The 16,647-nt window shown below is 43.0% G+C and overlaps 1 protein-coding gene across 2 annotated transcripts in view; it reads right to left on the bottom strand.

The window, feature by feature from the left end:
• Positions 1-328: 328 nt before the first annotated feature.
• DHRS11 (dehydrogenase/reductase 11) overlaps positions 329-16,647 on the bottom strand; it is a 41,608-nt gene continuing 25,289 nt past the window's right edge. The window contains exons 3-7 of one of the 2 annotated variants that reach the window (XM_060693234.2): positions 15,161-15,255; positions 11,843-11,972; positions 9,990-10,082; positions 4,672-4,737; positions 329-752 (exon numbers count right to left, since the gene is read on the bottom strand). In XM_060693234.2, coding sequence (XP_060549217.1) covers positions 711-752; positions 4,672-4,737; positions 9,990-10,082; positions 11,843-11,972; positions 15,161-15,255 — 426 coding nt within the window. In that variant the 3' untranslated portion in view covers positions 329-710. The remainder of the gene's footprint in view (positions 753-4,671; positions 4,738-9,989; positions 10,083-11,842; positions 11,973-15,160; positions 15,256-16,647) is intronic. The other variant, XM_087889796.1, reaches the window with a different exon arrangement.

The raw sequence follows: 16,647 nt of genomic DNA on the forward strand, positions 1-16,647 counted from the left end.
TTCTCTCTCCCTCTCTCTGTATCTCTCTCTCCCCCTCTCTGTATCTCTCTCTCACCTCTCCCTCTCTATCTCCTCCTTCTCTCTGTATCTCTCTCTCTCTGTGTATTTGTCTCCCTCTCCCTCTCTCCCCCTCTCCTCTCTGTATCTCTCGGATTTCCAAAGCCAGGGGAGGAGTGACTGGGAGGGGAGGGCGAGGGGCTGGGCCAGCCAGTGATGGGACAGGGAGCCACAGCAGAGGGCCCAAAGAGCCACATGTGGCTCCGGAGCCGCGGGTTGCTGACACCCGGTTTGTGGGGTGACCACCTAGGAAGAAAAAGACGGGGCAGCGTTTCGGTTTCAATGCATTTCCAGAAAATCGTACATTGGTTGCAAGTCCCAAAGGAAAGCTGAAGGAATCGGTTCATGAAACGTTCGCTGTCCAGATCTACTCTTGGTAGATTCCCCGAAAATCAGAATCCGGTGATGTAGTGTGCTGGGAACGGTTGCTTACAAATTAACCATGGTGGGGAGAACCAAGGGGTGAGTGGAGGAGTTATGGTGAAGGCTGGATTTTCCTGTTAGTTTCCACTGAGGTGAGCTCAGTTGAAGAGAGCTACGTGGGCGAAGGGGCTGTGGGTCAGGCCGCCCCATAAGGCCCTTAGAAAGTCATCCGTCATCTGAAGAAAACCCTGTTTGGAGAAAGGTTGTCCCATCCTCTTCTTCTTCCTTAGCTACGACATTTGTTCGGTGGGTCTCATCTGAATATCGCCGATCTGGAAGACACAGAGGGAGTTTGGTCATTGTTGCCGGGTGAAATTTGAGCGGGGAAATGTAGGTAGTCCTCAACTTACGACCCCAATGGAGCCCGCAATTGACGTGGCTGAGTGAGAAATTTGTTAAGTGAGTTTTGCCCCACTTTTACGACCTCTCCTGCCGCATTCAGGGGCGGGCTCCTGGGGATTCGGCAGGGTTTGGGCGATCCTCTAGTCAAGGATCGCCAGGGTTCGGCGAACCGCGAAATGCCACCCTTGGCTGGCGCCCACCCTTCCCCTCCCCTCTCCGGAATCTCCACACGGCCCGTTCATCATTCCAGATAAGTGCAGGGGGGCATGGAGGGTCTGGGAGGGCGAAAAACAGGCCTTCTGGAAGTTCCGGAACTCCGGAAACGGGTCTGTTTCCAGCCTCTGGAGGGCCTCCCGACCCCGGGGGGAGCAGTTTTTGCCCTCCCGGAGGCTCGAGAAAAGCCTCCAGAGCCTGGGGAGGGAGAAAAACGACCTGCTCCCTCACCGTAGTGCAGGCAGCTGACTAGGCCACGCCCACCATGGCCACACCCACCCAGCAACGGGGCAGCGAACCCGTTGCTAAAGGATCTGAAGCCCACCCCTGGCCTCATTCGTTAAGCGAATCACCACCATTCTTAAATTAGTCACACGGCTGTTAAGCAAATCCGGTTTCCCCATTGACTTTGTCAGAAGGTCGCCAAAGGGGGAATCACATGATTCCAAGATACTGGAACCGTCGTAAATGTGAGTCAGTTGTCGAGCACCCAAATGTAAATCACGTGTCCATGGGGATGCTGCAATGATCATAAGTGTGAAAATTGGTCAGGTCACTTTTTTCAGTGCCGTTATAACTTTGGTCACTAAATGAACTGTTATAAGTCGAGGACTACCTGCAACAAATTTCAAGGATCCTACAGAAGTGATGGTCACTTCTGGGCAGGGGTGAAATGCTCCCGGTTTGGACCGGATCACCCGATCCGGTAGCGATGGAGGCGGGTGGTTCAGAGAACCGGTAGCAAAAATCCCTCCCCCCCCATGCCCAACTGAGCCGCACAATCATCAGTGGCTTTTTTTTTTTTACTTTTAAAAGCATTTTTTCTACAACCTCTTTGGCCGAAAAAATGCTTTTAAAAGTAAAAAAAAAAAAAAAAACTCTGATGATTGCACGGCTCAGCTGGGATCGTCAAAGGGATCGTCAGCTGATGATCCCAGCTGAGTTGCCTGATCGGCAGAAGTTTTTTTTTCTTTTAAATGCCTCTGACGATCCAAGCTGAGTTGCCTGATCGGCAGAGGTTTTTTTTCTTTTAAATACCTCTGACGATCCAAGCTGAGTTGCCTGATCGGCAGAGGCTTTTTTTCTTTTAAATACCTCTGACGATCCAAGCTGAGTTGCCTAATCAGCAGAGGGTTTTTTTCTTTTAAAAGCCTCTGACGATCCAAGCTGAGTTGCCTGATCGGCAGAGGCTTTTAAAAGAAAAAAAGCCTCTGACAATCAGGCAACTCAGCTGGGATCATCAGAGCCTTTTGAAAGCATTTTTTTTAACAACCTCTTTGCCGAAGAGGTTGTAGAAAAAATGGTTTTAAAAGAAAAAAAAATTGGCCACGCCCACCCGGTCACATTAACCCCCCACCACCAAGCCACGCCCACAGAACCGGTAGTAACAAATTTTAGATTTCACCACTGCTTCTGGGATCTCCTTTTTAGGGTTCCTTAACAAGGGCGTCCAGCACTCACTAAGCCTGTTAGAGACTGAAGGCAGAAGTCTCCAAATTCAGCTTAAAACTTTTAAGACTTTGGACTTCAACTCCATAGTCATAGGAACCTGATAGAAGCAGATCAACATTTATGCATAGCATAATGTCATTGCATCCTTGCAGGGCCGGATTTTCCTATAGGCTAACTAGGCTTCAGCCTAGGGCCTCAAGATCAAGAGGGGCCTACACAGTGGTGGGATTCTGGGGGTTCTAGGGGGTTCGGCCGAACCCTTTGTTAAATTGCTGGCTTGCCCCGCCCCTCCGCACCACTATTTATTGCCAATAAATAGTGGTGGGCGAGGGGCGGGGGAGCCAGCAATTTAACAAAGGGTTCGGTGGTTTTTTTGTAATTTTATTGGCCCCCGGAGCTTCAGCATAGGCTAATTGGCCTTCCGGCTCTCAGCTGATTTGTCTCAGCTGTTTTGCTCAGGGCTCTTCTGCTTCCTTGCAAAGAGTGCTGATTTTTTTTCCCCCTAGCTATGCTGAGAAACGAAACTGAAACTGCTTTGCTGTTGCTGCAAGGTTGGAAAATTAGGCAGGCAGAATTCTTTTCTTTTTCCTCACCAAAAAAGGTAGGTGCAAACAATGGGAAATTTAGGGAAAAAGAGGAGAGTTCAGGATTTTAAAACACAAAAGAAAAAAAGCTCTTTAACTAGGGAATTGTAATAATTGAGATACTATTAATTGTATATTTCTGAAAGCAGAAATGGTTAAGTTGTGGTTTGGAGGAATATATGGGGGAAATTATTTGGTTTATTATTATTGGTAAATATAATTAATTCATTTGTAAGAAATTGGATTGCATGGAAATAATTGGAATATTCATGTTCATATTGATTAATATACAAAAAAGGTAGTTATATAACTAATTGATTTATATTAAAATGTTGAATTTATATTAAACAACTAATATTACATAATTAACTAATGTGAGGATGGATATAAAAATAGATGACAATGGGAAGGGGTATAATATAGAATAGAAGGGAAAAATTGAATTTGATTAAGATTAGAGATGAGGATGAAGGGTAATATTGGTTTTTTACAAAAATAGATGAGGAATAAATATGGCAAAAAGGAAATATAGAAATTGTAAATTTAATTGAAATGACTAAACACTGTTTAAATTTGTGAACCGGCCAAATACTCTGTTCAAAGAAAATACATTGTATGTTTGTATGTGTGTTTCTAATTATTGTTATTTATTCATATTTGTTCTCTTTTATTCTTTAAAGTTTAACAATTCATTCTTTATCTTAATATCTTTATATTTGTTTGGGGTTGGCTTTCTTCCCTTTCATCTTTTTTATTGTACAGCAATCTTTCTCCTCAAATCTACCACCTCTCTCTTTTCTTTCCTTCTTACTTTCTCTTCCTCCCTCTTCTTCTTCTCCTCCCTATTTCCTCTTCCTTTCTCCTTCTCCTCCTCTCTTCCTCCCTCTCTTACCCTCCCTCCTACTCTAATTTCCCTTCCTTCCTTCATCCCTCTCTATTGCTGTATCCTTTTATGCATATGGACTACTCAGAGGGCTGAAAAAGTTATTTCTGACTGGTCCTCGCACTTTTGACCAGTCCTCGAATTTACGACTGTCCTCACATTTTACGTTTTTGCCCTATCTTGTCACCATGGTGAAGAGAAGCAGTTGTGAAATGAGTGACATGGTTGTTAAGAAAGCTGCACGGGCATAAATGTGAGGATGGTCATAAGTGTGAGGACCAGTCAAAAATGCGAGGCCCAGTCAGAAATGACTTTTTTCAGCCCCCTGAAAAAAGTCTATGCACATAGCCACGCCCACTCGGTCACATGACGAGCTACCCACGCCTACACAGTCATGTGACCAGCTAGCCACACCCACCCAGTCACATGATTGCCAAGCCACACCCCCAACTAAGCCACGCCCACAGAACCTGTTGTTAAAAAAATTGAATCCCACCACTGGTGAAAGGGCCTCATAAGTGGAATAGCCTAGGGCCTCTTTTCATCTAAATCCGGCCCTGCATCCTTGAATTAGTGATTCCATAAAGTCAGAATATTTTTTTCATCCCTTGTGGTGATGTTTGGAGATGCCATTTCCTCCAGGGACCATCATGGAAATAATCTTCCCCCATCTTCCCACACATTTACAAAAAATATTCAGAGACTCCACAGTCCTACCTGTACATGAGGTGGGGCGCTGAGAACATATATTACAGCGTTGGCCATATCTTCAGCTTTTAAACACTAGGAAAGAGAAAGAAACAGAATGCAAAAAAGGATAACAGAATATCAGAATTGGAAGGGACCTAAGAGGTCTTCTAGTCCAACCCCCTGCTCAGGCAGGACACCCTATACCATTTCAGACAAATGATTGTCCAGTTTCTTCTTAAAAATTTCCAGTGTTGGAGCATGTACAGTAATAGCCAAAATTGTGGAAACCTTTTGGGAAAAGTGTATTTTCTAAAACTAGCTAATAACTTTTTTTTTAAATAGTCCCATAAAATTATATATCAATGCAAAGATAATTTAATCAAAAATGTAATGCAATAACTTTTATGAAGGATCTGCTATTAGAAGAGCAGTTACAGTCTAAAGAAGAAAAGTGAAATATGTAGAAAAAAACGAGATATAAAAAAATTATCACCCTAGAAAAAAAATACAAAAATTATCACGTCAGTTAATATTTAGTTGGGTAACCTTTAGCATGAATGACGGCCTTACAACGTCTTCCCATGGAGTGAACCAGTGGTGGATTGCCCCCGGTTCAGACCAGTTCTATAGAACTGGTAGTAAAACTGGCAGGAGGCTCCGCCCACTGACCCTGACGTCATCAGAAGCGATCTGCGCATGGGCAGAAGCAAGGCGCCTGCGTGAGCAAAGCAAGCACATGAGCGCGATCCTGTTGCGAACCGGTAGTAAAGGTAAATAGAACCCACCCCTGGAGTGAACCAAGTCTTTTAGTTCTGCAGCTGTTATAATGTGAAACCAATGGGGATTCTGGGAGTTATAATTCACTCAACTCTAAGCACACTGGCTGGGGGATTCTGGGAGTTATGGTTCACTCAACTTCAAGCACACTGGCTGGGGGATTCTGGGAGTCAAAGTCCACATAGCTTAAAATCACCAAGCTTGTGAAACATTGTACTGTACCATCTACCTTCCCGCTCACTCTACCAGCGTGACCTCACCGTTCAGAGTCCAAAATTACCTTAACGTGTCCCAGAGTTCAGGAATTTGGAAGCACAATCAGCTTTCTATCCAGGGCTAGAGGTAAGGTGGAGTCAAGAAGTCTAGAGACACCCACAATTCTAACCCCACATTACTCAGGATTCATCTCTGTTTGCCAAAATAGCCCAAAGATCTCTGCAGCTTAGCCAAGTTAGCAATAATGTTCAGCATTCATTCCGAGATAGAATAGCTTTGCTTGATGTTGTTAAAGGCATTAAAACTATACTTTTTCCAAAGGTTTTTTTAAAAAACTTTCTGAAAATAATATTTGGTGGGCTTTTTTAAAAAAAATGGTTTCCTGCATTTAGTTATTTTAATGTGGGTTGAGGAGGCGTATTTTATTTTTAAATCTATTTTGTAATAACTTTATCCTGCCAAGGTATTATGATAGGTAGAACAGAAATAATGTAAACAAACATATAATGCCTTGATAAGGCCACACTTGGAATACTGCATTCAGTTTTGGTCGCCACGATGTAAAAAAGATGTGGAGACTCTGGAAAGAGTGCAGAGAAGAGCAACAAAGATGATTAGGGGACTGGAGGCTAAAACATATGAAGAACAGTTGCAGGAACTGGGTATGTCTAGTTTAATGAAGAGAAGGACCAGGGGAGACATGATAGCAGTCTTCCAATATCTGAGGGGCTGCCACAAAGAAGAGGGAGGCAAGCTATTTTCCAAAGCACCTGAAGGCAGGACAAGAAGTAATGGGTGGAAACTAATCAAGGAGAGAAGCAACCTGGAAGTAAGGAGAAATTTCCTGACAGAAAGAACAATTAATCAGTGGAACAACTTGCCTCCAGAAGTTGCGAATGCTCCAACACTGGAAGTTTTTAAGAAGAGGTTGGATAACCATTTGTCTGAAGTGGTGTAGGGTTTCCTGCCTAAGCAGGGGGTTGGACTAGAAGACCTCCAAGGTCCCTTCCAACTCTGTTATCTTATTATACAACCCCAAGTGTGTGACATACTTGCACATGTGAAAGAAAGACATGTATGTACCTGTGTGTACATATCAGTCATATACGTATATAGTATATGTATACATATCAGCCGGTCACCAAAAAAACGAGAGGATAAAACCCTAAATTTATATTAATCGAATGAATGACTTCTAACTAAAGACCTATAAAATTGGTTGCAAAATTAATTGATTTCCTCTTTTGCATCTACCCAATATACTGACAGCAAAACTGAAGACTTTCCCCCACCCCCACCCCGAAATGACTGATGAATGAAGAGGTTGCTCTTACTAAGAACAGAAGTTGCTGAAAAGGAAGGAACAGGCAGGAAGTGCAAAGGTCTACTCAGATTATGGATTTCTTGGCAGATTAGCTTGAAGTTAAGTCTTGGCTAACCCATTTATAAAATCAATCTCGTATCTGTATATGCCAATAATCTCTCTCATATACAAGTGTTTTCTCACACGGAAACAAAATGAATAATTACAGTGATAACCTCCTTCTAACAGCCAAGAGGATACAGAAGAGGAGGGGAAAGAGAAGGGAGGAGATGGAATGGGGAAGGGGAAAGAGGAGTGGGGAGGGGGAGAAGAAAAGAAGGAGACGAGTGGTCCAGTGACTGATGATATTAGCTAGTTTGGGTAATAAAATCTCTGCAAGGAAACAACCAAGCTCAAAGAGCACCAAGGACTCCTCATTTCAATTATGAGCTACAAATATTTTCCTTTATTCAAAAGAGGAGAAAGAGAAAGTAGGGGAGAAAGGAGAAGGAGGAGGAGGAAGAGGAAGAGGGGGAAGCAGAAAGAAAGAAAGAGAAAGAAAGAAGAAAAAATGGAAAGAAGAAAGAAAGAAAAAGAAAGAAAGAGGAAAGAAGGAAGGAAAGAAAGAAGGAAGGAAGGAAGAAAAAAGGGAAAGAAGGAAGGAAGGAAGAGAGAGAGAGAGAGAAAGAAAGAGAATGGAAGGAAGGAAAAGAAAGAAAGAAGAAAAAAGGGAAAGAAAAAAGAAAGAGGAAGAAAAGAAAGAAAGAGAAAGGAAGGAAGGAAGAAAGAAGGAAGGAAGAAAGGAAGGAAAAGAAAGAAGAAAAAAGGGAAAGAAGGAAGGAAAGAAAGAAAGAAGAAAAAAGGAAAGGAAAGAAAGAAAGAAGAAAAAAGGAAAAGAAAGAAAGAGGAAAAGAAAGAAAGCAAAAAGGAGAGGAGGAGGAGGAAGAAGGAGGAGAAGGAGAAGGAGAAGGAGAAGAAGAAGAAGAAGAAGAAGAAGAAGAAGAAGAAGAAGAAGAAGAAGAAGAAGAAGAAGAAGAAGAAGAAGAAGAAGAAGAAGAAGAAGAAGGAGAAGAAGGAGAAGGAGAAGAAGAAGAAGAAAAGAGGAAAGGGACGATAGACAGGCTGTACCTGGAATGCTATATATCCAGTTTGAGGCATCATCAATCCAAAGGGACAGTGGCAAACTGAAGACTACTAAGATGGTGAGAAAGAGCTAAACAATTTGGGTATGATTAGCCAGAGAAAAAATAACTAAGGTAGAAATAGTAGCAATTTTTCATACAAAAAAAAAAAAAGGGGGGAATGGATTTATGCACCGTTACTCCCCCTTCCCAGGATAGGAATAAAATCCACAGAGTTTAAAACAAAGAAGGCAATTCCAGCTAAATCTATGGAGGAATTCCTTGACTCTACAAGCGGTCAGCCAGGATGCCTTATGAAATGGTGTCTCCTCCTTCCGTTGAGGTCTTCAAACTGGGTGATCATCATCTAACAAGAGTCTCCAAACTTGGCAGCTTTAAGACTTGTGGACTTCAACTCCCAGAATTCTCCAGCCAGCTATGCTGGCTGGAGAATTCTGGGAGTTGAAGTCCACAAGTCTTAAAGCTGCCAAGTTTGAAGACCTCTGAGTTCTCTAGCTGAGTGTTTCTCAACCTTTAAACCTCTCGACTTTAAAACTTGTGGACTTCAACTCCCACAATTCCCCAGCCAGCATGCTTAGACCTTACAACAACAAGAGTTACGCCTGGTTCAAAAAGCTGTCAATCTTCAGCCTTTAAAAGCCGTCTCTGCAGCCATTTCTCTTCTCTTGCCGATTCTCTTGTTTTCAACTCGCATCTTTTATTCTGATCAGTGAAGACCAAGGACGCCTAATTTCTAGGTCGTTACAGGTAGGCCTCGACTTACAACCACAACTGAGCCCAGAATTTCCTTTGCTAAGGAAAGGCAGTCGTTAAGTGAATTTTGCCCTATTTTACGACCTTTTTTGCCGTAGTTGTTAAGTGAATCACTGCAGATGTTACGCTAGTAACACGGTTGTTCGGTGAATCTGGCTTCTCCATTGACTTAGCTTGTCAGAAGGTCACAAAAGCGGATCATATGAGCCTAGGACACTGCAACGGTCATAACTATGAGACAGTTGCCAAATATCCGAATTTTGCTCTGGGATGCTACAACAGTTGTCACTGTGAAAAAATGGTGATGTTGCTTTTTTCCCCAGTGCTGTTACAACTTCGAACGGTCACTAAACGAATGGTTATAAGTCGAGGACTACCTATATCTGAGAAACTTGCCTTATGGCTGGATAAATACCTTACCATTTCGCAGGGAGGGAGGCTTCTCCTAAGACCAGATGCCCCCCAACCCCCCAATGCCAAAAATTACTATCAAATGAAAACTTAAAATGTCCCAAGTGGAAAATTATCAACAACCTTTGCAGGACAGGTAGTTTCGACTTACGACGGCAATTAGGAGCAGAATTTCTGTTCCTATGCAAGGCGGTTGTTAATTTGACTTATGTCCGGTTTTACAAACTTTTTTTTTTTTGCCAATTCTCTGCAGTTGTTAAGTGACTCATGCCGTCATTAAACAAATCCTGCTTCCTTCCATTGACTTTGCTTGTCGGAAGCCGGCTCGGAAGATCTCAAATGTTGATCACGTGATCCCAGGAATGCCGCAATCTTTATAAATACATGGCAGTTGCCAAAAGCACCCTAATTCTGATCACGTGGCCATAGGGAAGCTGTGACCATCATAAGTGTGAGGACTTTACTTCAGCGGCTTTACTTCAGTGCCGTTATAACTTTGAAGAGTCACCAAACCAATGATTGTAAGTCAAGGACTACCTATAATTATGTAAACCCAATGAAATTTGTATAAATTTAGATTGAATGGTAGGGATTTTTTTACCTGCCACCCCCAGAACCCATCCAATTTTGGGGTGCCCTGCCCAGAAGTTGAACGTGCCTATCCTAAACCCCAAATACAAACAACCTTACATTTCTCTTAACCAAAATCACCTCTCTATAGCTCTTTGGGGTTTTTTTCTTACCCTAATACTCTCATATGTGGCCGCAGCTCTTTCTGGATCATTATCATGCAGTTTAAAAGCGAATCCGGTCTCGACCAGACCTGGAGAAATACACTAAAGAAAGAAAAAAACAGGAATAAAACAGGAAAAAAGAAAAACAGCATCCTATTTTACATATATACACTGCTCAAAAAAATAAAGGGAACACAAGCAGAAGACATCCGAAATCTGAATGCATGAAATAGCCTTATTAAATACTTTGTTCGTTACATACAGTAGTTTTGTGTTCCCTTTAGTTGTTTGAGCAGTGTATAAACTCCTGTTTGTAAAGAACAAAGTATTTAATAAGGCTATTTCATTCATTCAGATCTCGGATGTCTTCTGCTTGTGCTCCCTTTATTTTTTTGAGCAGTAGATATATCAGTGGTGGGTTCCACTTCCTTCACTATTGGTTCAGAATTGTGACTGCATGAACAGCGCTTCTGCGCAGGCACAGACCGTCCGTGATGACATCGGGGCGGGTGGTGCAGCCTCCCGCTGCTACCGGTTCGTGCGAACCGGGTTGAACCAGTAGAAATCCACCACTGATATATATGTACAATATATATGTTGTGACCTGTCGGCTGCCAGCCCCTCCAGCAGCCAAATCGGAGGAGGAGGAGGAGGAGGAGGAAGAGGAGGCGGCGTGGGAGTCAGGGTCAGCATCAAGGCAATCGAGGGGGAAGAGGCAGTGGAGCTTGTAGAGAGAGAGAAACAGAGGCGGAGCCTGAGCCATCCGTCAACACTCAGATGGAGAGTCAACAGCCCCCAGGTCTGGAGGTGGCTGATGAGGAAGAGGAGGAACAGCTGGGTCCAGTGCCTGACGCTTGGATGCGCAGAAGGTAGAGGAGAGGAGAGCAGTGGAAATCTATGGGCCGGTCCTTGGGATGGAAGAGCCACCGCTGCTAGCGATCCACCCTAGCTGTGGGGATCAAAGGCAGGAGGCGGAGATGAATAGATGTGGCAGACAGGATGGACTTGTTAGCCTGCCGTGAGTGAGAAACATTTTGCCGGAGCTGCTGGCACTCCTGATAAAGGAATCTTTTGAGTTAACTTCAGAGGGTTTGTCGTGTTTGGGGAGCTGGTCCAGATGCCTTTTGGAAAAGCATATTTGGGACAACCATGAGCTGGATGACTGAGGATCTCCGTAGACATCTAAGTAACTCCAATCCGATGTTAAAAATAAATTCAGGGTTTCCTGCCCTAAGCAGGGGGTTGGACTAGAAGACCTCAAAGGTCCCTTCCAACTCTGTTATTCTATTCTACATCTTAATCAATTCTGGAAGGTTTACATCAATCATCTGGCCATGCCTATAATCTCTAGCCCGCTTTGAAGTTGATGTCCAAATATTCACGGAACCATGTATAAATAAATGGAATAAATAGAGTTATAAATAAAATAGTGGGGCTGTACTGAGTGGGAGTGATTAAAGTTGTAGCCCAGTGTTTCTCCATTGTGGCCATTTTAAAATGGCAGGACTTCAACTCCCAGAATTCCCCCAGCCAGCAAGGGAATTGCAGTTCACACATCTTAAAAGCATGCTGGCGGGGGAATTCTGGGAGTTGAAGTCCACCCATCTTAAAAGGGCCATGGTTGAAGGACACTACTGTAGACAGCCTGACTGGAAATTTGCCAACAATGCTCTATGCACATGGTGCAAACAAAGAGGACTAGCATCATGAATGTCCATAAACCTGGTCTGCTGATGAGGATATTCCAATCTGGTCCGTTTTGGAAAAGAGAAATCTATTCTGACTCACAAAGCAGGGCAGGGATGCAGGGAATTGAACCCAGGACTTGAGACAAGCAAAACAGTCCAATCAGAGTTACTCACGGTGGCTCGTATGTGTGTCTTTGCTTCTCTTAGTTCCTGCCGAAGCCCTTCGGTTAAAGCCGTGACAGCGTATTTTGTGGCGCTGTAAAAGTGTACAACCGACTCTGGGATGACCCTGTGACCGCCCATGCTGGACATGACGCAGGGGGGAAAAATGAAAGGCAAAAGAAGGGGAAAATATTTAGTATAGATAGTCCTCGACTTACAACCACAAGTGAGTCCAACATTTTGTTGCTAAGCAAGGAAGTTGTGCCCCATTTTACGAACTTTTTATTTATTTATTTATTTTATTGGATTCCTATACCGCCCTACTACTTTTGTCACAGTTGTTAAGCTTAGCGCATTGTAAGCCGCCCTGAGTCTCCGGAGAAGGGTGGCATATAAATCAAATTAAAAAAAAAAATAAAATCACTGCAGTTGTTAAGTGAAATACACACACACACACACACACACACTCACACTGCATGGATAGATAGATAGATAGATAGATAGATAGATAGATAGATAGATAGATAGATAGATAGATAGATAGATAGATAGATAGACAGACAGACAGACAGGCAGACAGACAGACAGACAAACATATAGATGATAGATATGGTAGATAGAGAGATTAGATAGATATATAGAGAGAGAGATAGACAGACAGACAGACAGACAGACAGACAGACAGACAGAGATAGTTATGGTAGATAGAGAGAGATTAGATAGATATAGATAGATAGACATATAGATGATAGATAGATAGATAGATAGATATAGACATAGATGATAGATAGATAGATAAACAGACAGATAGACAGACAGACATATAGATGATAGATAAATAGATAGACAGACAGACATATAGATGATAGATAGATAGACAGACATATAGATAGATAGACATATAGATGATAGACAGACATATAGATGATAGATAAACAGACATATAGATGATAGCTAGAGATAGACAGACAGACATATAGATGATAGATAGATAGATAGACAGACATATAGATGATAGCTAGAGATAGACAGACAGACATATAGATAGATAGATAGATAGATAGATAGATAGATAGATAGATAGATAGACAGACAGACAGACAGACAGACAGACAGACATATAGATGATAGCTAGAGATAGACAGACAGACATATAGATGATAGATAGATAGACAGACAGACAGACAGACAGACATATAGATGATAGCTAGAGATAGACAGACAGACATATAGATGATAGATAGACAGATAGACAGACATATAGATGATAGATATGGTAGATACGGTAGAGAGAGAGATTAGATAGAAGATAGATGATAGATAGATAGATAGACATAAATGAGAGAGAGAGAGAGATCTGTGTGTGTATGTATTTCACTTAACAACTGCACACACACATATTCACTCACAACAGCCACAACCTCATTCAGAGTGGCAGATAGTGAGGAATGCTGGGCCATGTAGTTCATGCTTGTTTTCCACAGCTTGCCCACCCAGAAGAAAGGGCCAATACAGGTAGTCCTCGACTTACGACCACAATTGAGCCCAGAATTTCTGTTGTTAAGCGAGACATTTGTTAAGTGAGTTTTGCCCCATTTTGCAACTTTTCTTGCCACAGCTATGAAATGAATTAGTGCAGTTGATAAGTTTTAGTAACCCGGTTGTTAAGTGAATCTGGGTTCCCCATTGACTTTGCTGGTCAGAAGGTCGCAAAAGAGGAGCACATGACCTTGGGACACTGCGACCGTCATAAGTACGAGCCAGTTGCCAAGCATCTGAATTCTGATCACATGACCCCGGGGATGCTGCAAATGTTGTAACTGTGAAAAACGGTGGTAAGTCTCTTTCTACACTGCCGTTGTAACTTTGAACAGTCACTAAACAAACTGTTGAAAGTCAAGGACTACCTTTATATGCATTGTCACAGATTTAGGACAGTTACAATGGTCTAATTGCAAAAATTCAGTTTTCCTTATTCATTCATTCGTTCATTTATTCATAGATGCCCATCTCATATCAGTGTGTGGCTCACAAAATTAAAGAATCACTGCCAAATACAAGAAACAAAATAAAGTAGACCCTAGAACTGTATTAAAATCAAATTAAAGAAATATCAAAAAGATAATCCGTGAGATTTGGGATATTTTCTTCAATTTAGCAATCTTTAGCGGCGCGTTGGTTACGCTGGATGGTCTGGTGGAAGGTGTAGTCCATATAAAGGACATATAAAGGATGCTGTAGGGCAGGGATGTCAAACTGGTGGCCTGTGGGACGGATGCATCACCCGCAGGCCACGGTCACCCCACCTCCGCGAAGGGGAAAAACATCGCAAAACGTCACATGACGGCAACGTGACGCAGCAAGTTTGACACCCATGCTGTAGGGGAAGGTTCCTTAAAAACCAGGAGATCGGGAATTCTAGCTTCCTTAGACATGAAAGCCTCTGGGTGACTTTGGGCCAATCACCAGTAAACTGTGAGTTCTAGTCCCGCTTTAGGCCTGAAAGCCAACTGGATGACTTTGAGCCAATCACGAGGAGTCTGAGAGTTCTAGTCCCGCCTTAGGCATGAAAGCCAGCTGGGTGATTTTGATCCAATCACGAGGAGACTGAGAGTTCTAGTCCCGCCTTAGGCCTGAAAGCCAGCTGGGTGACTTTGGGCCAATCACGAGGAGACTGAGAATTGTAGTCCCACCTTAGGCCTGAAAGCCAGCTGGATGACTTTGGGCCAATCACTAGGTGACTGAGAGTTCTAGTCCTGCCTTAGGCATGAAAGCCATCTGGGTGACTTTGAGCCAATCACGAGGAGACTGAGAGTTCTAGTCCCGCCTTAGGCATGAAAGCCAGCTGGGTGATTTTGATCCAATCACGAGGAGCCTGAGAGTTCTAGTCCCGCCTTAGGCATGAAAGCCAGCTGGGTGATTTTGATCCAATCATGAGGAGACTGAGAGTTTTAGTCCTGCCTTAGGCCTGAAAGCCAGCTGGATGACTTTGGGCCAATCACTAGGTGACTGAGAGTTCTAGTCCCGCCTTAGGCATGAAAGCCAGCTGGGTGATTTTGATCCAATCACGAGGAGACTGAGAGTTCTAGTCCCGCCTTAGCCATGAAAGCCGACTAGGTGATTTTGCGCCAGTTACTCTTTCTCTCTCAGGCCCAACCTTCCTTGCAGGGTTGTTGTGCGGAAAATAGGAGGAGTTAGCCACTTTGAGCTATTTATCAAAACAATAAAGGCAGAAAATAAATAAATTAGTTAAATAAATTAGTAAATAAGTAAGTAAGTAAATAAATAACTAAATAAATAAATAAATGTTCACTTGTGCAATTTCCCCACCTGTTAATGTTGATGATGTGTCCATCGTCAATATTTCTTTCCTTCATGGATTGGTAAGCTTCCCGCGTGCAGATGCTGACCGCTAAGATATTGACCTGGAAAAAACAGAAAGAAAGAGAAGGCGGCTGGAAAATCAATCAGGGGCTTTGGATTTAAATAAATTAGCAATTACCAGCCCTGTACCTAACTTTTCATGCAGTCCGCAACAGCCCCTGTGGGCCTCTATTGAGATCTCCCGAATAAATAGTCCCATCAAATTTTCTTTTAATGAAAAAATGAGGGTCTTAAGCTTATCTGCTCTCAATTATTTTACCGCTTTTCTTTTCCTCTTAGGTCCGTGATTGTGTTTGCTTTCGGGCAGTTAATGACTGTAATCAAAGGTTGGATTTTATTTGATAACAATAAACGCCGTGTTTAAATAAATGGGCAAAAAATATGCGAGAAGAACTAATCTTACCAGATTCTGATATTCCGCTCTGGGTGCTCAAAAGAGCTGGGCGCAAAAATAAATAAATAAATAAAATAAATGCAAAAACCGTGCAAGATTTTAAAACAAGGTCAAAAGGTGGCGCAACCTTGGTGATGTTCTGAGATGCTGGGGGGTGGGAGGCGCTGTTGAATGCTTATGCCATTGCTCAAACGAGGAAACAAACGGAGCAGGTCACTGACCTCTGAGGTAAATAATTTGAACAATACACTAAAGTTCAAATGAATAAACATGGCTTTACTATGGCCTCCTTCCAGGGAGGAGGAGAAGGAGGAGAAAGCACAAGGAGGTTGAGAAGGAGGAGGAAGAAGAAAAGGAAGCACAAGAAGGAGGTTGAGGTTGAGATGGAGGAGGAGGAGGAGAAAGCACAAGGAGGTTGAGGAGAAGGAGGTGGAGGAGAAGGTGGAGGAGGAGGGGGAAGCACAAGGAGGTTGAGAAGGAGGAGGAAGAAGAAAAGGAAGCACAAGAAGGAGGTTGAGGTTGAGATGGAGGAGAAGAAGGAGAAAGTACAAGGAGGAAATGGAGGTTGAGATGGAGGAGAAGGAGGAAAACGTACAAGGAGGAGGTTGAGGTTGAGATGGAGGAGAAGGAGGAGAATGTACAAGGAGGAGGTTGAGGTTGAGATGGAGGAGGAGGAGGATAAAGTACAAAAAAGAGGTTGAGGTTGAGATGGAAGAAAAGGAGAAAGTACAAAGAGGAGATGGAGGTTGAGATGGAGGAGAAGGAGGAGAACGTACAAGGAGGAGGTTGAGGTTGAGATGGAGGAGAAGGAGGAGAATGTACAAGGTTGAGGTTGAGATGGAGGAGAAGAAGGAGAAAATACAAAAAAGAGGTTGAGGTTGAGATGGAGGAAAAGAAGGAGAAAGTACAAGGAGGAGGTTGAAGTTGAGATGAAGAAGAAGGAGGAGAATGTACAAGGAGGAGGTTGAGGTTGAGATGGAGGAGAAGAAGGAGAAAATGCAAAAAAGAGGTGGAGGTTGAGATGGAGGAGAAGGAGAAA

Source organism: Pantherophis guttatus, chromosome 1 (assembly GCF_059756535.1).
Source record: "Pantherophis guttatus breed Tessera chromosome 1, ASM5975653v1, whole genome shotgun sequence".
NCBI lineage: Eukaryota > Metazoa > Chordata > Lepidosauria > Squamata > Colubridae > Pantherophis > Pantherophis guttatus.